The sequence below is a fragment of the Barbus barbus genome (assembly GCF_936440315.1).
Source record: "Barbus barbus genome assembly, chromosome: 34".
Lineage (NCBI taxonomy): Eukaryota > Metazoa > Chordata > Actinopteri > Cypriniformes > Cyprinidae > Barbus > Barbus barbus.
The window spans coordinates 3,581,424-3,608,616 of record NC_136762.1 but is presented as its reverse complement, the minus strand read 5'-3'; the positions used below and the strand labels follow the sequence as shown (position 1 = coordinate 3,608,616).

Below are 27,193 nucleotides of genomic sequence, written 5' to 3'. Positions count from 1 at the left end.
ATGAGGCTGAAGCAGGATGTGAGTCCAGTAGTGGTCATCATATTCAGGCTGGTAGTTTGGCTGTACTCTCTTATCTCATACCTGCCATACCTGTTGCTGAGATCGTCCGACTCGCAGTCGTTCTCAGAGAGCTCGCGGAGGTTGAAGGCCCGTTCTGTGAGCGGACACCCTTCGGGACCATACCGGGACGTCGGAGCGCTGAGGACGCTGGCCACATGTCTACAGCCCGGGGTGAACACACTCGACCGGGTGTTTGAATCGTCCGTATGCCGCTTTCCTCACTTCGACTGCCTGGGAACCAGAGATCTGCTGAGTAAGGAAGATGAAACTCAGGAGGATGGAAGAGTCTTCAAGAAGGTGCGTATCATCCCCTGTAAGCCCTTCAAAACTCTCTCAGATGTGTTAAAGGAGCAGCACTTTTTTCATGTCATTTCCCCTGATGTCCACTTATATTGTTAGTTAAAGCTTTACCAAAGTCATTATTTAGTTCTCATGAACATATTTCAGTCATTGAAAACTTGCTTGAAAACTTGATCAATTTAGATGCAAAAATACCTTTCTAAAATAATTTAGAAACAACTAGACACAAAATTAAATGTGCGCTATGCTACATTTGGGCATATTATAATAAACACAACTGGACACGTTTTTTAAAATATGTTTTAAAAAAAAGTTTCTTATGCTTACCAAGGCTGCATTTATTTGATCAAAAGTACAGTAAAAACATTAATATTATGAAATATTATTACAATTTAAATTAACTGTTTTCTAGTTGAATATATTTTAAAATATAATTTATTCCTGTCATGGAAAACTGAATTTCCTTCAGTGTCACATGATCCTTCAGAAATCATCCTAATATGCCGATGTGCTGTCCAATTATTATCAATTAGCCATCTTTTGGTGAATTTAAGGCATTCAAATTAATGCAACATTGATGAGCATAAGAAAATTCTTGCAAAAACATGAAAAGATCTTAATTATTCCAAACCTTTGGCTGGTAGTGTGTGTTTTATATTTAAATAAGTCATAACAAATATATATTCAAATATTGGACAAATTATAAGAAACATATATTCAAATATTGCAATTACAAACATATATTTAAATATTGGACAAATCATAATAAAAATATTGAAAATGTGGGCCTAAGGTTAAATTGCTAATGCCATAAATGTGATTTTGAATGACTTGTCTTTGCAGTTTAGTTTTAAAAAATGTTCTGAGTGGACTAATTTTGTTTTGCATTTTTGAACTTGTCTACGTAATACATCAAACTCAAAAAGACCCTTGAAGTCAGCTGGTCTGTAACAAACTGACCTGCAGCATGTGAATGATCTCTCAGTTCTGATGGTGATAATACTTTGCTGTCACGCTGCTGTTACTCAACTAAAGCTGCCAAACATGTGCCACTGCTGCTGTTGTGCAACATGAGTAGGGTTTGATTATGCATCCCAGACAACTGTTGGATGTTTGTTTCTGCTTGCTGTGTTGATTTTGTGCTAACATTGTTTAAGAGAGTGCTTTATTCTTACACTATCCTGGTTCTACTGTGTTTGAATACGCCACAGCAACGTCTGAAACACAAATCTGACTTCTCTGCACAATTTAATTTTTATCCTGAAGGCACAATTTAAATTTTTTATAATTTTTTTTTTTAATTTAAGAGACTGCTTTTGTGTCTGTACCTTTAAGATTATTGTATGTAAATAATAACATTTGCATGTAAAAATAACAATATCCTTGCAAATTTTCTGAATACTGAGCAGATAGTTTAAATGGGGGTCGAGGGAGTTAAGATTCAAGTTTATTTATCTAGTGCACAACGAGTCATTGACAGACAGCAGTACAATACAAGAGATAAAAAAATAAATATAGAAATAATAGTGTTAAAAATAATAATAATAATACTGCTATCCTCAGTAATAATATCAATAATAATAAAACTTTACATTTATAAAAATTAAAGTATGTCCACATAATAAATTAATCTACGGAAGAGGATTAGGGCCAAGAAATAAATAAAAAGAAATAATAACCATCTTGAAATTAAAGTTGTTAAATTTCGTGAAAAAAATCGTAAAATTTCAAGAGAAAAGTCAAGATAAAATTTTGAGATTAAACTCGTTAAATTTTGAGAAAAAGGTCAAGAAAAACACACGTCATGTTCATTTTATCTTGTTGGACACATGAAATTCAGCATCTGCAGTGGCATAGGTTGGAGAGTAATGCACTGGGGAGTAGTGCTTGATACAAACGAATGGGTTCGAGTTCATCTTTCGCCAAACTTGCTTTTCTTCCTTTTCTCATCATATATCACATCGGAAAAGTGGAAATCAATTGCTTAATGAGTGTTTAATAATATTAATTAGGTGCAGGCAGGCTATAGGGAGGGCTTTGCTGTCCCAATAAGGCAGCATCTATTTAATAATTTCAATAAATAAAATATTTGTTCTCAAAATCAATGTTATTATTGCATCCTGTTAATGTACAATACTGAGGTGCAAATAGTATCTGCCACTATTTATAAGCATAAATAGCATCTAATAAGCTACTATTTACACTTATTGCAAAGATCTGCTACTGTAACATAGTGAAAATAGCCATTCTATTTACGTTTAGTGTAAATAGCACATATCTAAAATGCTGCTGTTGTCAATTAGAATAAATAGTACATAACTATTTTCACTTTAAAGGGGTCATCGGATGCCCATTTTCCACAAGTTGATATGATTTTTTTTAGGGTCTTACTGAAAAGTCTAACATACTTTGTTTAAAATTTCTCAATGGTAGTATAAAAAACACCTTCTTTACCCTGTCAAAATCAGCTGTTTTCATCAAGCCGTTTTTTAGTCCAGGTTGCTTTAAATGCTAATGAGCTTTGCTGAGCCCGCCCCTCTCTTCCATGGGGTGACGAGCAGTACTGTTTACATTAGCCGCGGAACTGGCTAACTATCACGTTATTAGGAAAGGCGATTTGCAAAGATTCATAAAAAAAGTTATACTCACTTCTTCTGTAGATGAAGCTGGATCACAAATGATTCGCGCAAACATAGACACATTTAGGCAGATCGGGGATCGGCGCATTCACTTCAAAACAAAAGTAATGTTAATCCTCTGCGTCTTCAGCGGCTCAGATGTCGGGAGTAAATGATGACTGCTTTATTCATTATTACATCCAACAGCAAAACACCTCAATCGCTCAATCGGAGACATTCTTGTCTTCCCCTGCACCGGAGTCTCAGAACAGTGGCTCTCAGCTCACTCAGGGCGGGGCTAAGGTAAGACGGTCTTGTCAATCAATTATCGTGGGAGGGGCCTGTACAGAACTACGTCATTCTGACAGGAATCTCAGAGCAGCCTGATTTGAGAAAGAGGATTTTAAAATCGTGATTTAAAAAAAAACACTGAGTGGATTTTTATCATTATAGGATGGATTTGTACACACACTTCCAACACACATTTATGTTCAAACAACTTAAAAAGTGAATTTTGCATCCCATGACCCCTTTAAATAGCATTTATGACAGGGGTGTCCAAAGTCCGGCCACGGGCCAAATACGGCCAGTGGATGAATTTCAAACGGCCCACAGCTTGTCTATTGAAATGTAGGCTGTTATATGTGGCCCGCCAATCAAAATTTACAAATCATGCAGTTGACAACAATTTGATAACTCATTTGGCTGTCATTTCTCTAGCGCACCGAAAGCGGAAGAGCGCTACTCGTGTGAAGCGCGCTGCAAGGATCATTATTAGCTCTGCCTAAAGACTAGGGATGGGTACTGAAACTCGGTATTAAATCGGTCTCGGGGCTAAATTATGAAAGACCGGAGTATCGATAAGCACTGACGTTATCGGTACTTCTGTCGGTATTGGAGAAATTAAGAAAACACACATACATTTATTGTTGCTCTCTCTCTCTCTCTCTCTCGCTCTCTCTCTATATATATATATATAATGTCGCCAGCTGTTTTTATGTGCAATAATATTCAAACATTTGTCTATGATGCATTTTTGCTATGCGCAATTCAGAAGCCAGATCGCGCTCACGCGGAGCTTCAGCACGCAACATGAAAGTCGAAATAACAGACAAAAATATGCCAAAAAATACACACACAATGTGTCAAAATGGCCGGTTATGAGAGTCTTCACTTTTATGTTTTAAGTGGACGAGAACAGTTGGGAGAAAATCCGATGCGTGTCAGTATATTGTCTTAAAGTGTCAGACTGGAGCTTGAGCCATCAATGTTAATCAAAGAACAAAATGCAAAGAGAAAATCACCCACAGCTCTTAATCTGAACAACGTTATAGCTTTAATAAACATAAATCTATCAGTACATACAGTGAAAACTATGCAGTACTCATTTACATTTGATTACTTTTGTAACTATTACTTACCTGAACATTAATATTAGTAGACCTTCATGGAAAAATGAAAGCACTGTTTATTTCATTTCGTTTGTGTGTTTGTTTTATTGTATTTGTCAGTTTGTTTTACTTTGTTTCTTTGTTCATATTCTTACTGTATCTTATCTTATGTATATAAAATACCTGCACACTGGTGCATTTACAAATTGATGAAGTGCAGGCATTTTTTGTGTTTTATATACATAAGATAAGATACTGTAAGAATATGAACAAAGAAACAAAGTAAAACAAAAAGTACCGATAAGAATACAGGTTAAAGTACCGGATCGATAAGCAGTATCGATAAGAGTAGTAATACCGTTAAAACCTTAACGATACCCATCCCTACTAAAGACAGCACAGCGCAAGCTCAGAACAAATGCGTTTACTCGCTGACAGGTCTCGACCACTGAACAGCGCTGTGAGAAGCGTTCGAGTGCAGAGCTCTCCTATACAAACCACAGATGATTTAAACTAGTTTCTAGGCAGATGAAACTGCACTACCATTCTCAACAACACTGATGCGGAAAACAGGAGAAACACTGTGTGATAACAATGCAGTTAGAATACTTTTCAATCCACAAATTAATGTTTAAAATGGATTTACTGTAGTAACACATTAAATCTACCTAATTAATACATTATTATTAAACACTCGTTAAGCAATTGATTTCCACTTTCCCGATGTGATGTGTGATGAGAAAATTAAGAAAAGTGAGTTTGACAAAAGGACTCGAACCCCGTTGATTGTATCATACGACACTCCCCAGTGCTTTACTCTCCAACCTCCGAGATGAAATGAACATGACACGAGTGTGTTTTTCTCTACTTTTTTCTTGAAATTTAATGAGTTCATTCTCAACATTTTATTTAGACTTTTTTCTCGATTTGACGACTTTAATCTCGAGATGGTTTTATTTTTTTTATTATTGCTTGGCCCTAATCCTCTTCCGTATTAATCTTTTTCATATCATATAAAATGATTTTTTTTATATATATATAAAATAGCAAATTGTACAAATATTTTCTTTTATATACAGGAGAGAAAAATAAGTAATAGTATTAAAACAGTAATAATATTATTATCTTCAGTAATAATAATAATACTTTGCATTTGTTAAATTATTTCTACATGGTATATGAATCTTTCTCATATCATGTAAAAATGATTTTTCTTGCTATTTTGAGATATTTTGAGGAACTGTCCAATATTCTGCAACTTCACCCAGATTTTTTATCGTAAAGGTCAGTATAATTGTATCATTTTCATAATTGTATATTTAGAAAAAAATAAAAACTAACTTGGCTAAAGTTACATGTGCAAGAAGTAAAAAATGTAAATAAAATATGTAGAAAATGATTCCTGTAAATTCTCCATGAATTGTGACTATATAATGAACCAATAGGAGGAGCTGTTGGTCTATAAAATTGTAAAGTCTCATCCAATGAAATGAAAAAAGTTGATAGAAAGCACTGAACAGGTGAGCCATGAAGAGCAGCTTAACAGAAAACAAACCGTTTCACACCCTTTGTGTTTCTCTGTAGGTGATTTTGGGACAGTATCGCTGGATGTCGTATGATCAGGTGTATAAAGAAGTGAGAGCTTTTGGCAGCGGTCTGGCTGCTTTAGGACAGAAACCTCTGAACAACATTGCCATCATCTGCGAGACGAGAGCGGAGTGGATCATAGCAGCGCAGGCCTGTTTCATGTACAACTTCCCATGTGAGTCACGCACGCATACACAAAACATGAGGGTCAGTTAATGACAACATTTTCATTTTTGGGTGAACTATCCCTTTAAAACCTCTTAGGACATCCTAGCCACCAAAATTACACCCTAATATTGTGATAGCACGTTGGCATTTTCTACAGAAAATTTTAACATTTCTAAGTTTCATTCATAAATGAGAGATTTACAAGCCTGTATAAAATGCAACATGGAAGGGAGAAGATCTGTGACACTGTTGTTATTGAACAGACACACATGCACAGGGAAAATCTCTCATGCTTGTGCAAAACTGCAGCCAGATTTCTTCCATATTTGTGTGTTTATGACACACAGGGGGCTAATTCAGAGGTTTGTGTGTTATGTATGGAGGTCAGATTGTCCTCATTGCACTTCTGTTATATAAACATGCCCCCCCCACCTCCTCCTTTTTTTTTTTGTTGCACTAATCCTCCTCTGAAGTGTCTGATAGCGACGTGATTTTTCTCAGCTCAGGGGCCTCCCTGAACACACACACACACACACACACACACTTTTTTTAGGGCCTCACATATAGGCCCTGGCCTGAGACGTTCAGGCCCTAGCCCGGCCCGTGTCCGAGAGTTTAACATAATTACCAGCCCGAGCCCATATTTTTCCCCTTCTCCCAAATCAGATTATACTGTTTCAGCTATTAAAATAGTTCAGTTTTGTATGTAATGGCAAAGTGATTAGCTATATTTCGTTTCGTTTTTTTATTAAGTTAATTTAGAAAAAACGTTTGGAGCATTTTTTTTCTTCGTTAAATAAGTTTTATTTTTTATTTCTTAAAGTAACGACCAAGCGGCCAGCAAAAATACCTGCAGCCTGGAGATCTCCAAATGGGGGCGGGAACTCCAAAACGGGGTTGGAGCTCCAAAATAGGGCGTGGCTTCCTCCCATTGACAGACAGGCACATGTCACGCAAGCGCAATTTTTTCTTCCAATCAACTTCAGCGCAAACGCCGCTCCACAGCTGATTCTAGAGATTTTATTGGTTGTGTCAATCACAGTGTTAATTTAATTTCCTATTTGCTACAAAAAAATGCTAACCACTAAACCTACCCCACACCTGACCCTAACCTTACCCAATGAAAGTGGCTGCACAGCGGGATTGGCACTGAAAAGAAAATTGCAGTTCAGGAGATAAGCAGTTAATAAGATTATGCGATATGAGATAGCCGAGACGGGCCATTCTGTAACTCCCCAACCGGACCTCACCAGACAGTGGCACCTTTTTAGTTACACCCAGCGTCACTACCCCCTCCTACCCTGCGAATTTCAAGGCCTGGGACACCCTCGTTGCTTAAAACAAAGTGATAGAGTAAAATCTTTCCCCTGCACTGCACTGGGACGAATCGCGGGAGAGCTCGTGGGTGATTACCGTTTAGGCTATATCATGAAGCAGGGGTTAAAATTCTAGTCCGAACACCACTGGCCACGAGCTTTGGGCTCTGCTCTAATGGAGAATATTGATTTATATAGCATATTTTATCTTCGATCAACTAGAAACAATGTTTAATTTATAAAGTTTTATTTTGAAATGTAAGTCAATAACAATTGGCTGAAACCAGAGCCAATGGTGAAAGACTTTGCACGAAGAGACTTCACCCCATTTTGGAGGTTCTGCCCACTTTTGGAGTTCACCCCCATATTTATATAACACATATAATATTAAAGTGTATATTAGAATATATAAATTAGAATATATAAAATAACATCACAATTCTTTATAAATAAATAAATAGCAACATATAGGTATATATCTATGTATCTATTTGTAATCATTTTTAATTATAATAATTTTATTTAAAAAAAAATGTTTCATATATATATATATTTTTTGGAGACATATTTTCATGAGATTCACCTCCTCATGTCCATCACATAAATTCACTGACACACACACACTCTCTTTGGCTGACTTCTGCACTCTGGTGTTTCTGTCAACATCAGATGCTCACGTACTTGTTGCCATCAGGCCTAAGTGTGTGTGTGTGTTAGAGAGAGTGACTGTGTTCATATTTTATGTGTCGCAAACATGCATTTTGTCACATGGTTATGTTAATGTTTATGTCAGATGTGCGTGTGCTCACACATACACATTTAAGCTTATCATCATGTGTGTGTGTTGATGTTTCCGTGGCGATCTCCTCTCTGTTTGTGTCTCACGGCTGAAGTGTCACGCCCTCAGGCAGTGACGCAAACTGATGATGTCACCGATCGCAGCTCGCCGACCCCCTGTGTTCTCAGTGCGACCGCGTGTTTGTGTTTTTATGAGCGAGAAAGTGAAGGCACATGGATTGTTTCGTATTTTTTTGTCATATGCAAAACTGTGTGTGCAGCGTGTATATCTTTATGAATGTTTATTCGTGTGTGCATGATTAGAGTTGTGTACTGTGTGTGTTTGTTTGTATGTGTTTGTTCTGACTTGTGCTTGTTTGCCCTCGTCCTGAACTTTTCACAGCCATGCGTGCTGTTACTACTGATAACTGACATGGTTACACAACAGCATCCATGAACATGAAAAAACAAAAAATGATTGAGTGCAGCTTTGAATTTATTTATGAATTGTATGTGTATTTTATATATATATATATATATATATATATATATATATATATATATATATATATATATATATATATACTGTAATTCATTTATTTATTATATTTATACATATATCAAAAATCAAAAGTAATTTTTTAAATAAATGTAATGCTTTTATTCATGAATTTAACTGATCAAAAGTGACAGTGAGTTTAACGAGTAAAGTAACCGTAAAGACATTAAAAACATTAAGCAACACGAATTGAGCACAAATAAAAAAATTGGCATATTAGAATGATTTCTGAAGGATCATGTGACACTGAAGACTGGAGGAATGATGCTGAAAATTCAGATATGCATCACAGAAATAAATTACATTTCGCAATGTATTCAAATAGAAAAAAGTTTTTAATTTTAATCATATTTCACCATCTTGCTGTTTTTACTGTATTTGGTGTAAATTGATATTAAATCAGTTCAATTTGAAAACATTACAAAATTGGGTAACACTTTATAATAACTGCACACTATGAAGCATTAGTTAAGCATTAGTAAATAGTCAATTCATGCTTTATAAAGCATTGTTCCAAAATTAATAGGCATTAGTAAGCAGTTTATAAATACAGCTATAAATGCCTTGTTCTTGATTTATAAGCATATATATTACAAAGGAGATTTAAAGGCTTAGTTATCTTCCTAACAGAAAAAAAAAAATAAAATAAACTTACCTAATGATTCATAGCGTGCAGTTATTATAAAGTGTTACCAAAAATTGTGTATATGCATTAAGCAAAATTAAAAAGGTATGGAATAACAAAATATAAAAACAAACAGCATTTATTTTAAAGTAAGGTGAGAGTAACTGACATCATGGAAGTTCGCAGGATAAAAAATAATAATAATTTTATACATATGTTAGGGGTGTAACGGTACGCGTACCAAACCAAAATGGGGCAAATTCCAAATGAAAGTGATCATCCCTATCCCCTTGGAGTGGGGACTTTGGAGTGCCGTTATGTAATCGTTTGGAATGCACTTGGCAAAGAGAGAGACGTAATTTCCTCATCATCTTCAGCTGGGATGTTCCCGTGACAACGCAGCACGGTGTGCACCAGCAGGTTCGCTGACGGACACCGGCATAAAAAAAATATACATTTTATATTTTAAAAAGTTTTATACAAAGTTTTATACATTGTATAGCAAAAAACTTAAAAATTAAATATAAAATGTATGTTCATTTGCAACAGTTTTGTTAACAACACTAAAAAGATATTTATGCTACGCCATTAAAACAGCAACATCTTCTGACGCACACCGTGCTGCGTTGTCACTGGAACATCCCAGCTGCAGATGATGAGGAAATTACGTCTCTCCATTTACCAAGTGCAGGAGCAACTGGTAGGTAGACAAAAGGTAAGTGGGTCAGGTTAGTCTACATAGAATGTTTGAGACCAGACAGTGAGTGAACAGGGGAGGAGTGCAGGGATATAGTGCTGCTGATTAGTGATGACAGGTGGTGGTCATCAGAAATCAGGGGATTGGGATCTGGTGAGTGTCGTTGGTGGAGACTGCGGTGACTGTGGTGACTCTCTGACAGTACCCCCTCCTCCAGGGGCGGCTCCTGATGCCCTATTACGGCGACGGGTTCGGCCACGGCCTGGTTCTGGTAAAACTCGGCCAGGCGAGAGGGATCCAGCACATCGTCCCGGGCCACCCAGGATCTTTCCTCCGGCCCGTATCCCTCACAGTCAATAAGATATTGCAGGTGGCCACCCCATCGCCGAGAGTCCAAGTTGTCCTGCACCCTGTAGACTAGGGGCTCCTCGATGATCTCGGGAGGAGGAGGTACTGCAGGCTCATCGGGTTCTGTGACAGAGGGAGAGACAGGCTTGAGGAATGAGACATGGAATGCTGGATGGAAACGATACCGTGCAGGGAGCTGGAGATGGAAGGTGACCTCATTGATTTGCCTCTCGATGGTAAAGGGACCGATATAGTGGGGACTCAGCTTCCGGTAGGGCAGGCGGAGACGCAGATCCCGAGTGGAGAGCCAGACCTTATGTCCAGGACGATAGACGGGGTGGCAGACCGACGGGCATCTGCATAGGTCTTGCGTCTCTGCACTCCCTGCTGGAGTTGGACATGAGCTGAGTCCCAAACTCGCTCGGACGGATACGAACGAGATTATAGGCACTCCGCAGGTCCAGCTTCGAGAAGATGTGGGCCCCACGGAGTTCCTCGAGGGCGGCTGGGACCAGGGGAAGAGGATAAGGGAGCTTGACAGTGTGATCATTAAGGGTCCGGTAGCGGTGGTGTATCACTGCTGCTCTCCTATCCTGCGAGTGAGAAAGAGCGAGCGAGTGTTGGCGTTACAGCGTAGCAGCGATGGTCGTGATCTCACGGGAAGAAAAAACGATTTCCGTGAAGACAGTCACACTAGGAGTGTGCGGTGGCCAGCTCCCCTGCGTGCTTCTGCACTGAAAGAGCCAATTTCTCTAAAAGAGCAACACGGGTGATCGTGTCTTTTTAAAGATGCCTTATCACCCGTGTGTTTCTGGGTGTGGTCGTTTCCTGGCGCCTCAGGACGGTCACGATCGCTGCCTCACGTGTCTGGTCATTCAGCACGCTGGGGAAGCTTTCGTGGATGGTTCATGTTCTTCTTGTGGGGACATGACCATCGCGGAGTTGCACAGAGGACTCCACTATGTCAAACCTGGCGGAGTCCCTCTGCCGTGATCCGGCGTTCGTCCCGGTACCCGGGGCGTCGTCACGTCCGGTGGAGTCAGAGGTAATTTGAGGATTACGGTGAGGGTTTCCCCAAGAGGAGTTCCTCACCTCTCAAGCACTCCGCAGCCGGTGGTATTGCCGTTGGAACGGACTGGGGCCGCTGCAGAACGGGGTTCACCACCCGTTTGCTTCGGTGCTCCCCCTGACGACCAGATGTCGATCACTGCATCCTAGGGTGAGCTTTCTCTCTCCGGGGATGACGACTCTGCTGCGTTGCCCCCTTCGGGTGTGGTAGCGTTGTCTGAGCCAGACCCAGAGATGATGGCTATGCTTTCCCGGGCCGCCGAGAATGTCGGGCTCGTGTGGAATCCTTCACCGCGTCCTGATCCTTCGAGGTTGGACGAGTGGTTTCTCGGTGGGGGTCGCACTGGTTCTCAGCGCCCCCCTCCGGTTCTATTCTTTCTGGAAGTGCATGAGGAGTTTACAAGTTCGTGCAAGGCACCTTTCACTGCCCGAAACAAATCTTGTGGCTCCTCCGCCCTCACCACCCTCGATGGTGGGGCCGCTTTGGGGTATGTGGGCATCCCCTCGGTGGAGTGGTCTGTGGCCATGCAACTGTGTCCTCTACCACCCTGCGGGGTGACCCGTGTCTCGCCTCTGCCCTCCACGCCATGGCATTACTGCAGGTCCAAAAGGCCAAAGCCCTGAAAGACCTGCATGAGGGTGGTCACGACCTGCCGGTTCTACATGCGCTGTTTGCTGCGACAAACCTCGCGCTTTGAGCGACTAAGGTGACCCGCTCCCGCTCCCGCACAGGAGTGTAACCCATAAAATATAATTATCAAAAAATTTATTAATAATAGTGATAATAATATTATTGCACTTTTAGTTTTTTAAAATAATAATAATAAACTAAATAATCAAGTGTGATTAATACTATTTTATTTTAAAATAAAAAGGGAGTACTACGTACAAATACAATTATTTTATAGTAAACTTAAAAATAAAATGCTAATATTTTTATTATAATTTTTATTATTATTATTTGAATTAGAATTTTCATCATTTTCAAACGTAAAATCAGCGAGCTTTTATTTTGGCGGGTTGCCGGCAATTAAGTATATGCGGTTCTGGGTTTAGCGCCGCTGATTAAAGCGCGTCAGTGAATTAAATGTCACAGTTTTGTTTTGAAAACGGCAGCGGCTTGCCTATCATGCTTTCAGTTGGAAACATAATAACAGCTGTCATCCATGTCGTATCGCAAATGCGCTGTCAGAACTTACTTACACAGCCATTTTTAATTTTGGTCGCGCACTTATGTGCACCCCTGTGTGTGTGTGTGTGTGTGTGTGTGTGTGTGTATATGTATGTATGTATGTATGTGTGTGTATATTTTGTGCTATGTTTTTTGTAAGACCTATACAGATGTATGTGTGTTTTACAGTGGTCACTCTTTACTCTACCCTGGGTGGTCCTGCTATTGCTCATGGACTCAATGAAGCTGAAGTTTCTCACATCATCACCAGCAAAGAACTTCTGGAAACCAAACTCAAGGTGATCAAAAACCAGACTATACAAAGTGTTTCATGTAGTAATCAAACTTGTTTTAGTCAGATGAAACCTATTTAAAACATTATATTTGATTTGACTACCAGAAGACCTATCTATCATCTAATATAACTGAAAATATACACCACAGTTTGAAAGTGTTACATTTGGAATAAAGATTTTTTTTTTATGTTTTTGAAAGAAGACTTCTCTGCTCACAAAGGCTACATTTATTTGATCAAAAATCTAAATATTGTGTAATATTTTTACAATTCAAAATAGCTGTTTTATATTGTAATATCTTGTAAAATGTAATTTATTTCTGTGGTGCAATGCTGAATTTTCAGCCTCATTACTCCAGTCTTCAGTGTCATATGATCCTTCAGAAGTTAATCTAGCATAATAGACTTCTTTGAAAAAAATTAAAAAATCTTAATAATGTGGCCATCAGTGTTTATATCATTTACTGTATGTATTGCTTGCAAAGGAGAAATTGTGTAACCTTGACCCTTTGAATCCAATAGGCATAGAAAACCATACTAATCAATAACATCACAGCCTACTTTCCATAATCCAACCAAATCTCAATGGATTAACCACGGCCCTCCTACTGAATATTTTATTTTGCTTTGAAATGCATCAGTTAAATACATGCAATTTTGTTTTTCTGCTTGTATTTTGACACAGAATATTTTGCTAGAGGTGCCAAGATTGCGTCACATCATCGTTGTGGACGATAAACTCAAGAGTGGCTCTGAATACCCACGAGGCATCAGTGTCCACAGCATGGCGGCTGTGAAGAGGCTGGGGGCCCATCCTGAGAATGGTACTAGTGTGTGTGTGTGTGTGTGTGTGTGTGTTTGAGGTCGCTTCAGGTCATGTGAATGAGAAATCCTCCATCTGTGTCAAATTAAGGCCAGGGTCGAGGGCGTCCCTGACTCTTTCGCTCTGCCGTTATTATAGCTCTCTGTGAAGCAGGACTGACCCTGGACAGCTGGTAGTAGTAGTCGTTTACACACTGGATAGGGTGTATGTGTGTGTGTCGGGTCATGATTTCTCACACTGCCACAGACTTCACATGACATCCAGCTGATCTTCCTTCTTCGGCTCGACATGACATTCGCTCTGTTCTGTGTCAGCGTGCTAATGCTAAATCACGTTGTGCCTCAAAACACACAAATGTACACACTCGAATTGCCATGTTCCACATTTATGGCTCTGAAAACTTGGAATGGCTTAAATGGCATTTGGTTTTCAAAGCTAAAACGTTCTGTTCTGCTGCTGACATCCGGCGCCCACTTCCTGTTCTTATCTTATTCATTCATTCACACATACACACAATATTTTTACTTTAATAGTCTTATCAATGTACTTCAAACAACTATAAATTAAAGTTTACAACCGATCCCTCATCTTCAATGTTATGGGTGTTTTGTCAAATAGTAGCATAATTTGTCTTCATTTACTATCGTACTAAACCATTATTGCTATTAACTAAAACTAAAATGTTGTTTTCATTGCTTGAAATAAAGCTGTAATAAAAAATAAAAACTTAAATTGTTTCAAAAATGAAAATGAGAAATGTTGCCATGGCAATAGATTAAAATAGATTTAAAAAAAATAAAAATAATTATTAAAAACATAAAAAATATTTTAATGTTAATAAATCTTGAATGTTAATAATTTTTTTTTTTTAAATAAATAAAAATGACAAAAGCACAGCAAAATTACTAAAACTAAATTTTTTATAGAAATATAATAATATAAGCCTATTCTAAATATTAAAATATATAATTATATATATACATTTAAAAAATTACTAAAAATTACTAAAATTACTATTACAAGTTTATGCAGCTCTTCCTGTACACTAAAGAAAAATAACAAAAGCAGCATAAAGGTATCTTTAAAGTAGTTCAGTTTTTATTTAATATGCTTTCATTGTACAGAAAACATCTCCTTTTGTTTTCCACATAAGTTTTATTTTTGAATGATCTGTTCCTTTAGGAAAACAGATCAGACCTTATTTTATTGGGTCATAATATTTCTGTCTTAAATATGTTTAATTTCTAAATAAAACATAAAAATATAAATAACGTAATTTGCTTTATACATAGATTTTTTTTTATTACTTGTATGTTTTCACCCTGACAATAATATTCAGATTTTTTTCCATGGCTGGAAAATTCATAGAAAAGAATAACATCTTAAAAATGTGTTGTATATGTACATATTTCAAGTTATTTTAATTGGCTTGAAATCTATCAAATGCATTTTGTTGTTTAAAAATTAATCACAAGTGAAAAAAAGTCATGGAAATGAACCTGTCAAAGGGTGTGGGAACTGTGTATTAATATATTAAAAACTGAGTAGATTCTGGATAAAACATGGAAATTACAATTTTGTCTTCATCCATGTATTTTTACTTTTGCTATAAGTTTTTGAAGGTAAACTAAGTACAGAAGCTCTGTGGCGTCACAATGAAACTATGACTTCAAAAATTGCACAACTATGAGATCAAAGCACTGCTCTATGATGTCACAAATAAGCATTCAGGAGATCAAAGCACTGTTCTGTCACAGTGAAGCATTCACTAGATATAATCAGTTCAAATTGAATTGCTTGTGGTTAATACAGTAGTCCCTTAATATTTTATATAATGCAATTTAGTCATTTCTTGTAACTTCCGTCTGCTTCTGTCCACAGTGTCGAGGCAGAGACGGCCTCCGTGTGCGTCTGATGTGGCTGTGATCATGTACACCAGCGGCTCCACCGGCGTGCCAAAAGGAGTCATGATCTCTCACAGTAACATTATTGCTGGAATCACCGGCATGGCCGAGAGGATTCCCAACCTCGGGTATGAAACACATCCACACATACTGTACATGCTAACATCCTGCCGTCTGTTGTCATTCAATAATGTGTTAGTGGATATCGTATGTTTATCAGTGTTTCCTAGAAAACCAGTGATTCCCAATGGATAACATATACAGAAAGCAAGAAAAAACTGTGACAATGGGTCTGTGGGGATTTCTTTGCCACGTATGTTATATATGACATGACATTTGTGTGCTATTTTTACAATCTTGTGAACTCAGCAAGAAAATACAGTAAAAATGCAACTAAAATATAAAACATAATAAGCTACTTTCCTATTGTTTAGGACATTTCGCTATAAATTATTAACAATTTGGATGTAAATATGCTCTTCCTGTAAATTTAGTTTGCAGTTGGTAAGATATATTAATGCTTTCATACGATATTTTCTTATTAAAGAGTTTTCTGCTCACCAAAGCTGCATTTATTTGATCAAAAATACAGTAAAAAAAAACACGGTAATACTGTGAATAAAATAGTTGCTTTCTATGTGAATATGTGTTAAAATGTAATTTATTCCTGTGATCAAAGCTGTATTTTCAGCATCATTACTCCAGTCTTCAGTGTCACATGATCCTTCAGAAATCATCCTAATATGCTGATTTGCTGCTCAAGAATGGTTCTGGTCTTAAATGTAAATCCTGACAGACGGACAGTTGATATGTGTTTTTGCAGTGAGGATGACACATACATTGGCTACCTTCCACTAGCTCACGTGTTGGAGTTGAGCGCTGAGATGGTGTGTTTGGCTCACGGCTGCAGAATCGGCTACTCCTCGCCACAAACACTCGCAGACCAGGTACAACACATAGTTTTGTTCATATTTACTGTGTACATTCTGGAAATCAAAACATTGACTGAAACTGTATAATTGTACAGTAAATGTTTTCAAAGTTGTACAAAGATTGTTGGAGTATGTTTTAGAGGACTTCAAAATTTCATGTTTAATTAAATGTTACTTGCCATTTTCTTTTAATTGTGAAATTTACTAGGAAATTCTGAATGAAAATTGTTTCTACATTGTTTTTTTAGTGTAAGATGTCAAGGATTAGTGTATTCAAAACAATCATAATCAATAAATACATTTTAATTTTTTTAATATTTTAAGGAATAGATAAATAATTTCAGCATTTTAATGAGACATGAGACGTTGTGAAGATGTTTAATTCATTGTGTTACTTTGTAATTATATGTGAAATTTAGCAATTGGTTAAAAAATAGTTTCTACAACAATTTTTTTTCAGTATGATGTCACAATAAGGCACTGCTCTGTAATAACAACATAATCAACACAATGATGTCACAATCAAGCATTAAATGTCAAATATTGTCAGTGGAAAATGCTCCAACAACAGCAGTACGTAATGGAAAAATGTGCAGTGCTGTGGGAGTTTCTTATTCTTTGCAACTGTGTTGTGATGAATTAAAACTTTTCTGTTCATTATTTTTACTTTATAGTCCACCAAGATAAAGAAGGGAAGCAAAGGAGACATTAGCGTCCTGCGACCCACTTTAATGGCATCAGTACCAGTAAGGCTGAATCTCTCTCTGTTTTTCTCTGGGCTTTTGGGGTTGAATGTCAGCGAATGTGATTGTCTGGAATGATTTACAGCTGTAAACAGAACGTGAGAAAGCCTGGTGTGGATATCCTTCTGACACACACACACACAAGTAGTGACTCACACACTGTAGATACACAATTAATAATGTTTAATTTCTAGATTTTCTTTGCCGGAGGACACTGTGAATGCACGCACACACACATACACATTGTCATGGTGTGGTTGCACAAAAGGGTCCCTGTGGAATGACAACGACACAGAACAGCAAACTTCCATAAACAGTGGCTGAGAGCAGTGGGAGAACATCCGAATCATAAGGGAGCTTTGAAAAAATACCCAGAAAGCACTTCTCCACCCTCCCACGTCACATGAGATGTGATGAAATGTGAAGTGGAAAAATGTCAACAGTAACTCAATTAGAAGCAACGTCCACTTCCCTTGCAAAACAATACTGTGGTGATACCAGATGGTAATGCAGCAGTGCTTTATGTGCCATTGTGCTGAATGATTACCATATTCATGGTGCTTCAAGGTTTTTCAGAGACTTCTTTTTGTTTTCTTTTTTCTCTCTCTGGGAGAAGAGGTCATTGCTCTGTGCCCACGTGAAGGGGTCGTTTTTGTGATGTCATTTCCTGTTTTATGCTTGCCCCATGCATGTCAATTATATGTCAGTGACTTTGATTTGGTGGATTTATTTATATATATATATATATATATATATATATATATATATATATATACACACACACACACACACACACACACACGCATATATAATAATTTATATAAAATAAATTTAGATATTATAAAAAATTATTACAATTTAATTAAACCATTAAAATGGAATCCATAAAAATTAAAGACATACAGAAAAACACACAATTTTAGTAAAAATAAAATAGAATTTGACAAAAAATAAATTAAATGTATTCCATAGGGCCTTAAAATTGTGATTTTGGTTCAATTTTGAGGGAATTTGGAGGGAAAATAAATCATATATATAAAAATGAAAATAAATCATATATATATAAAACAAAAAATATATATATAGAGAAACGATTCCCACATATATCAATTTTTTTGTATTTTTATTTAAATATTTTAAGAAAAAAAAAATTATATGCCAGACTATTAAAATAATAATTATAAATATATAAGTATATATGTGTGTGTGTGTGTGATTTTAAGAATTATTTTTTATTCACATTTTTCATTTCTTAAATATTTTAACAAATAAAATGTTACGCCACACTATATAACACTGTCAGCATTTTAATGAGACATGTTTCTCCTTGATGTCAGGAAACTAACGATTTTAATTGAGAAATTTAAACCTGGTTGTCAGTCCATTCCAGTCGTTGTATGTATGAAAAGCATTTTTAATGTTTTGAAAAGAAATTAATTTGTCTGGAGACAAAAAGTTCCATGTCAAAAAATCCCACTCATGCTTCAGTGATGTCATCAGTTATGTCTGGGGCTTTTATATGCACATAATTTCTCTCTGTCTCTGTTTGTAGGAGATAATGGATCGGATCTACAAGAATGTGATGCAGAAAGTGGAGGAAATGAGTGTTTTGCAGAGGACTCTCTTTCTGTTGGCCTACAACTATAAGATGGAGCAGCTTGCGATGGGATACAGCACACCACTGTGTGACAAGTGCGTCACACACACACACACATGAATACACACGTACACACTCCATCCCCAGTGTTGGAGAAGCTTCTTTTGCCAATTACAAGCTGCTCATAAGTTAAGTACATTAAAGTTATTGTTTCAAACTAGAACACATGGACTTGGATGTATATAAGCCTAATATAATGAAAAATATGTAAATATCCCAAAAATAACCTGCCAAAATCAATTAGTCTTCTCAATGCTACTCGAAAGAAAGAAGACATTCTAGGAACGGGTCATTTGATTATTAATGAATTATCCCTAAATAGCATTGCTAATTTGAGCTACTCCAAAAGACCGGTTCACAACTCTTCATTCTCCTTCTCTCTCCAGACTAGTCTTCCGGAAGGTTCGGGTGTTGTTAGGTGGCCGTTTGCGAGTGTTATTGTCAGGCGGAGCACCTCTGTCTGCCGCGACCCAGCGGTTCATGAACATCTGCTTCTGCTGTCCTGTCGGTCAAGGCTACGGCCTCACAGAGACCTGTGGCGCTGGGACCATCAGCCAGCGTGAGATCCACACCCTCATTTCAAACAGTGTTATGCACATTTTCATAAACGGATCAAAAGTGACAGTAAATACATTTTTAATCTTACAAAAGATTTCTTTTTAATTTTCTATTCATCAGAGTCTTTGAAAATGTATCACGGTTTCCACAAGAAAATGAAGCAGAACAATTGTTTTTAACATTGATAACAATGACAGATGTTTCTTGAACAGCAAATCAGCAAGACTGGAGTGATGATGCTGAAAATTCAGATGTGCATCACATGAATAAATTACATTTTACAATATATTCTCAAAGAAAACAGTTATTTTAAATTGTAATAATATTTTACTGTTTTTAATAAATGCAGCCTTGGTGAGCAGAAGAGGCTTCTTTACAAAACTTTTGAACAGTAGTGTATCCAAATGGTCATTATTTGATATAAGCAGGTATCTTTTTTAAAAAATTGGAAAGTTGTAGAAGTCATAAGTTTGTTGGAAAAAAAAATGGCATTTTCACTCTGAACAGTTTGTAATTAGAAGAGGTGTTAAAAACACACAATCATGGATATTAAAATGCATACACGTGAAAAATGCACTCCCATACACCATCACTCATATAAAGCTCACATTTTACAACGCAAGCGAGCAAAACTATATTGTTCTGTTTTAATCGATAAAACTGGGTGGAAAATGATCATGCAAACTGAATTAGTTTTTTGGTGCAAAGAAAAACCTGTGGACCTGGGAGTCCAAACTAATCATGATATGACCGCTTTAATATGTAAACAGATTATACATGTCTAAAATAACTGTTAATGAGAAAATTATATGAACAAACGTCCAGCCAAATGAAAATAGGTCACTAACTCAATGTCCTGATGAAGAAACATTAAAATGAACATTTGTGAGGACAGTTGCCTTGTAAAATGATTGAGATTTGTGTTCTCAGAGGAATCGGTGGTGGAACAGTCCAAGCAGATGGTGACTCCTGAAATATGACTCTTTTTTTTTTATGACTTTTTTGCAATGGAAATATTTACATAACTGTGACCTTAAAGCCAATAGATAGACTTATTGTGCGTGTGTGTGTGTGTAGTTTGGGATTACAGTACAGGACGAGTTGGCGCTCCGCTGGTTTGCTGTGAAATTCAGCTGAAGGACTGGATAGAGGGTGAGTGTGATACACACACACACACACACACACACACACACACACACATATATATCTGCTCTTATAAAAACACTGTCATGGACGTTTACCTATTCATCAGGCGATATGTCTGGAGGTTTGCTACACAGAGAGACAGATCAGCAGAACAAAAGAGAAGGAAGTGGAAAAAAAACATTAAAGGTCGTTTACGACCTTGTAAGGAAGACACTTTGAGCGGCTATTTCTGGAGGGATCAGCTTTGTTCTGTACATGATACACAGTAACCGAACGTCTATTTGAAAACGCATTAAATTATTATCCACAGCTCTCAATACAAAGAAAAGGCCCAAACAGTATATAATAGTATTATTATAAAACCATTAGAATGAGAGGCCGTGTGTAATCTCCAAAGCATCATTTTAAGTAAATGGAGACTATCCACAGTATATACCGTTAACTAATATTTGCCAGCTAATAACCAGTAGCCATTAGCAGAACTGCCCTTGTGAAAAAGAAATGCACTTTAGAATACTTTTAAAAACCTATTACAGAAGTAATATACTTAAAAGGAATATACAGGTACATCTAAAAAAAAAATTGAATATCGTGAAAAAGTTAATTTTTTCTTGTAACTTATTTCAAAAAGTGAAACTTTCATATATTTTAGATTCATTACATTTAAAGTAAAACATTTCAAAAGTTTTTTTTGTTTTAATTTTGATGATTAGAGCTTACAGCTCATGAAAATCAAAAATCAGTATCTCAAAATATTAGAATATTTACATTTGAGTTTCAATTAATGACTACAGTATAAATTCTGGGTATCTCTTGTTCTTTGAAACCACGATAATGGAGAAGACTGCTGACTTGGCAATGATCCAGAAGACGAACATTGATGCCCTCCACAAAGAGGGTAAGTCACAGAAGGTCATTACTGAAAGCTGTGGCTGTTTACAGAGTGCTGTATCAAAGCATATTAAATGCAAAGTTGACTGGAAGGAAGAATTTGGGTAGGAAAAGGTGCACAAGCAACAGGGATGACCGCAAGCTTGAGAATACTGTCAAGCAAAGCTGATTCAGACACTTAGGAGAGCTTCACAAGGAGTGGACTGAGTCAGTGCATCAAGAGTCTCCACGCTCAGACGTCTTCAGGAAAAGGGCTACCAAGCCACTTCTGAACCAGAGACAACATCAGAAGCGTCTTACCTGGGCTGTGGAGAAAAAGAACTGGACTGTTGCTCAGTGCTCCAAAGTCCTCTTTTCAGATGAAAGTAAATTTTGCATTTCATTTGGAAATCAAGGTCCCAGAGTCTGGATGAAGAGTGGAGAGGCACAGAATCCATGTTGCTTGAAGTCCAGTGTGAAGTTTCCACAGTCAGTGGTGATTTGGGCTGCCATGTCATCTGCAGGTGTTGGCCCACAGTGTTTTCTGAAGTCCACAGTCAACGCAGCCATCTACCAGGAACATTTAGAGCACTTCATGCGTCCTTCTGCTGACAAGCTTTATGGAGATGCTGATTTCATTTTCCAGCAGGACTTGGCACCTGTCCACACTGCCAAAGGTACCAAAAGCTGGTTCAATGACCATGGTGTTACTGTGCTTGATTGGCCAGCAAACTCTCCTGACCTGAACCCCATAGAGAATCTCTGAGGTATTGTATTGTAGGAAGATGAGAGACACCAGACCCAACAATGCAGATGACCTGAAGGCCGCTATCAAAGCAACCTGGGCTTCCATTACACCTCACCAGTGCCACAGGCTGATCGCCTCCATGCCACGCCGCATTGATGCAGTAATTCATGCAAAAGGAGGCCCAACCAAGTATTGATTGCATAGAAATGAACATACTTTTCAGAAGCCTGACATTTCTGTTTAAAATGTCCTTTTTATTATTGATCTTATGTAATATTCAAATTTTCTGAGACACTGAATTTTGGGTTTTAATTATCTGTAAGCCATAATCATCAAAATTTCAAGAAATAAAGGCTTGAAATATTTCACTCTATGTGTAACGAATCTATATAATATATGGGTTTCACTTTCTGAAATGAGTGACAAAAAATATTGACCTTTTTCACAATATTAAATTTTTTTTTAAATGTACCTGTATTTATACTTACTGAGTCTTACTGTTTTCAGAATCTAAATTAATGTATCGTATTATAAAAAATATATTATAGCTGATATATTAGCTGAAGTAGGACTTAAAAACATATTTATATGTAATTTCATAATTACATTATTTTAAAAATATTTTGTTAACGTGTACTGCTGGATGCACTGGCAAACATTTATGGTATACTAAAATTATACACTGTATTACACACTGTATACTATATTCTTTCAAGATTTGAAGTACACAAGTGCGCATTTAACACAATTAAGCACATTCGTTTAACAGCAGTCTATACACATTTTCTGCTAATTTTTAGTGTTTCAACTACAACTGTTCATTGAAACCACCCTAAAACTGTGATTGGTCCCATTACATGTCAATCAGATGGTCTCTTTCTTGGCCAGAAGCTGCAATGTGGACCAAATCATATGTTGTTATGTCAAAGGTTTGACTATACAAGACTAAAATAACACTGACTTGCGGCTTAATAACCTCAGAGTTTCTGGATTTTGCGTTTTATAGTTTAAACCATTTCCCGTCTCTATTTTTGTGTCATAATGCAATCTGTGTGTATCCAGGTGGATATCGCAGCACAGACCGGCCCTGTCCGCGAGGGGAGATTCTGGTCGGCGGGCCCAACGTAACCATGGGTTACTACAAGAACAAACAGAAGAACACTGAGGACTTCTTCGTGGATCAGAAAGGCCAGCGGTGGTTCTGCACCGGAGACATCGGCGAGTTTCATGGAGATGGCTGTCTGAAAATTATCGGTGAGAGAAATTAGCCAGAACTTCGCAGAGACAGCACATTTTGGCAGGAGCGAGCGAATTGAAGTCCCCTCTCCTTTACGATAAAACGCGTTAGTCCTGTACTTCCTGTAAATGACACATCTCGCGGTCAACTTATTCCCGTAAGGGCAGCGATAAGAACTCTAAGAAAGCAGGATACATTCCAAAAGGGAGAGAAAGAGAAACTTCCTGTAGCACAAGCTCATGTACGCATCTGATGAAATATGGTTAATATTTGCATATGTGTGTGTATATGTTTGCATATTAGACCGTAAGAAAGACCTGGTGAAGCTTCAAGCGGGAGAATACGTGTCTCTGGGAAAAGTGGAGGCCATTTTGAAAAACTGCCCACTTGTTGACAACATCTGTGCCTATGCCAACAGGTGCCGACACAAAGCACAACCTGTACTGCACTAACAAAACACCCTCAACATGTTACAGTATTAACAAATGACATAACAGGTTATTAAAAACCCTTCTATATTTCACACACAATAGCTTTAATGCTATCTAAATTCACTTTTGGTCGGATGTCAACAGTTGCAAATATTTAGCATGTATATATATATATTTTGCAGGGTCACCAAATCTGTTGCCCCTCTAACTTCTATATGTCATAACTATGCAGTGCTTTAATTAGGGCGGAAAAATGTAAATGTAATTTCTGCAATGACCTATGATTAAATTTTGGAGACAGTGAGTCTATTGATAGAAATTTTGCTATATTTTCATATAAGAATTTATATTAAAATCTTAAACTTTCAAAAACATTTTAATAAAATATATTATGTTTTAAATATATAATAAAAAATCTTAAACTTAAAAAACTTTTTAAACAGCACAAAAGCATTTTTAAATATACGTTTTGTTTGTGTAATTAAAAAAAATACATTTTATAAAAATATTTTATATATTAACTCATAATAATAAATTGTTATATAAATAATATATTATAAAAAAAATTTTTTTAGAATAAAAACACTTCAAACATTTGAAATGAAAATATGAAAGAACCAAAATAATCAAATAGAAATATGTAATGCATTTATTTCAAACAATTGAAAAAGAGAAAATAAATCACTGCTTTTAACTGAATAATTAATAAGAATCAATGTATATTTAATTAATGCAGCAAAGACTATGTAGTGTTTTATACTGTTTATTTATTTTGTGTCTTTCTTATATTGTATTTATTAGAATTGTTTTCTTATTTTTTTAATAACAAAGATAAAATAAAATGTTATGATTTATATAGTTATCATGTCATGAAATAAAATTTGGTCATATCATCCACCCCTAACAGTCAACTCTGCTGAATACACCCACAAATAATTTTAGTCCTGCCTCTTCCTGTTTTCCAGTGACGAGTCTTACGTGATTGGCTTTGTGGTGCCCAATCAGAAGCAGTTGTTGGCGCTGGCTGACAGGAAGCGTGTCAAAGGTTTGTGGGAGGAGCTGTGTAACAACCCAGTCATCGAGGAGGAGGTGCTTAAAGTCATCACGGAAACGGCACTGACAGGTGAAACACCTGTATATATCATATTACTCAAACTATTTCTGCTGTATCTACAGGGTTTCTGCAGGTCCTGATACATATTAATTCATCCTTCCACAAATTAAAGCCTTAAAAAGGTCTTAAAGCAAAGCACATCCTTAAATTCATAAAGTCATAGCATTAAATCTTGCGTGTATGGCAGAAAATGAATATTTTTCTTCAGAATTTACTGAAATCCAAATATCTAAACACCTTTAATTCAAGATACATTGCAAAATGAAGCTACGAAGTATCTCAAGAAATTGAACAAAATGATGTGAATTTATGCTTAAAACAACAACAAATATCTGTCAGTGGGCTAAGAAAACTTGTTTTCCTTTTGAATTAAGCTGATTTCTCTGAGCCTGTTGGCATATATTTGTTCTTTCTAATCAGAAACTCACTTCATTTTGATCAGTTTCTCAGAAAACAAGACTTCTTACAGTAAATGTATCTTAATTTAAGAATCTTTAGACGTTTGTACTGGAAAACAAGCATTTTTTGCAGTGTAATCAGAAGTACAGTAAAAGTAGAAAGGCTATATGTTACGTGTCGTACCGTTTTTTTCCCCTTGTTTATCTATTAACCTGTTAACTAAATCAAACATATTTCAAGAATTTATTCCTTGTGTGTAAATATGTACTGCAGATTTAGTATTACCACTGTACTACTCTGTTCAAAATAAATGAAAAGAAACCGAGCATAGTAGATTTATTGTTTTTTTCCTGTCATACCGAAATCGTATCGAACCGTGACCCCCGAACCGAGGTACGTACCGAACCGTGGCATCTGTGTACCGTGCCACCCCTAGTTTTTATGAATGCTTGCAAATCGCTTTTCCTAATAATGTGCTAGTTAGCCAGTGTAGTTTACAGTCTGCTCGTCACTCCACGGAAGAGAGGGGCGGGGTCAGCAGAGCTCATTAGCATTTAAAGCAACATGGACTATAATGGCTTGCTAAAAACAGAGCTGATTTTGACGGGTTTAAAAAGGTGTTTTTTACACTACCATTGAGAAATTTTAACCAAAGTATGTTATAGACTTTTAATTAAGACCCTAAAGAATCATATCAACTTGTGTAAAATGGGCATCCGATGACCCCTTTAAGATTATTTATTTACTGTACATATTTTTAATTAAAAAGTAGTGAAGATTTGTTGAAGTGTTGAACTTTGAAGTGTTTAAAAATACACTCCCTGGACATTTACATTTAGATAACATATTGACATACTGTGTTCCCTTCGGTTTATTTTTCTTTACCTGGGTTTTAAAAAAGTTTTAAAATAAGTCTTAAATTTACATTCATAAAACCTGCAGAATCTTTGTATACTGCACACCACATACAGGTTTCTCTATTAATGTACCAATAATATATCGGCCACAATATTTGCAATCATGTAAGCTTGAAATGTTACTTGTATTCCTATGGAAGAAAGTTTATATTGTGCACATTTCCTGTTTTACCACTCTTGAGTTTAGTTGATTCATTTCCTGCTCCTGTGTATTTAACAGCCCAGTTAGAAAGATTTGAGATCCCACGGAAGATCCGGCTGAGCGTTGAGGCCTGGACCCCAGAGACCGGCCTGGTTACAGATGCTTTTAAACTCAAACGAAAGGAGCTCAAAACTCACTACCAGAACGACATTGAGAGGATGTATGGTGCCAAATAGAGCCAAACCCCTGCTGATTCCAGACAAAACCACTGGACAGGCAAGAAAGTTACTTATCTCACTATAGCAACCTCCAATCAGGATGGAAATTTCCAATGGACGTTACAGACGTGAACATAATCGTTTGGAAACGTTTTCATACAGAGTGATGACCAACACTCATAACCAGCAATACTTAAAGGTGCCAAAAGTGATGTTAGCCTTGCTAACTTCTGCCAGACTTAGCTGCTAAATCCCTTCCAAATACATGCATGCTTTCCAAAGCACTGTCATGTCAATAAATCAGAAGTGAAATAACTGAAAAGCAAAAAGGTTCAGTGCTGTAAATTGATAGTTACATGCATCCAAATAATCCA

General features: G+C 36.8%; 1 protein-coding gene across 1 annotated transcript; it reads left to right on the top strand.

Annotated features, from left to right (window-relative positions):
- Positions 1-26,837, top strand: LOC306854020 (fatty acid CoA ligase Acsl3-like; the record flags this gene model as incomplete). The annotated part of the gene is made up of 14 exons (XM_079391801.1): positions 1-357; positions 5,954-6,131; positions 12,875-12,984; positions 13,666-13,804; positions 15,685-15,835; positions 16,531-16,654; positions 17,314-17,385; positions 18,935-19,074; positions 19,426-19,598; positions 20,675-20,749; positions 23,424-23,615; positions 23,902-24,016; positions 24,995-25,152; positions 26,680-26,837. The coding sequence occupies 14 exons, from the start codon at positions 1-3 to the stop codon at positions 26,835-26,837; spliced, it is 2,142 nt and encodes a 713-aa protein (XP_079247927.1).
- Between the last annotated feature and the right edge of the window lie 356 nt (positions 26,838-27,193).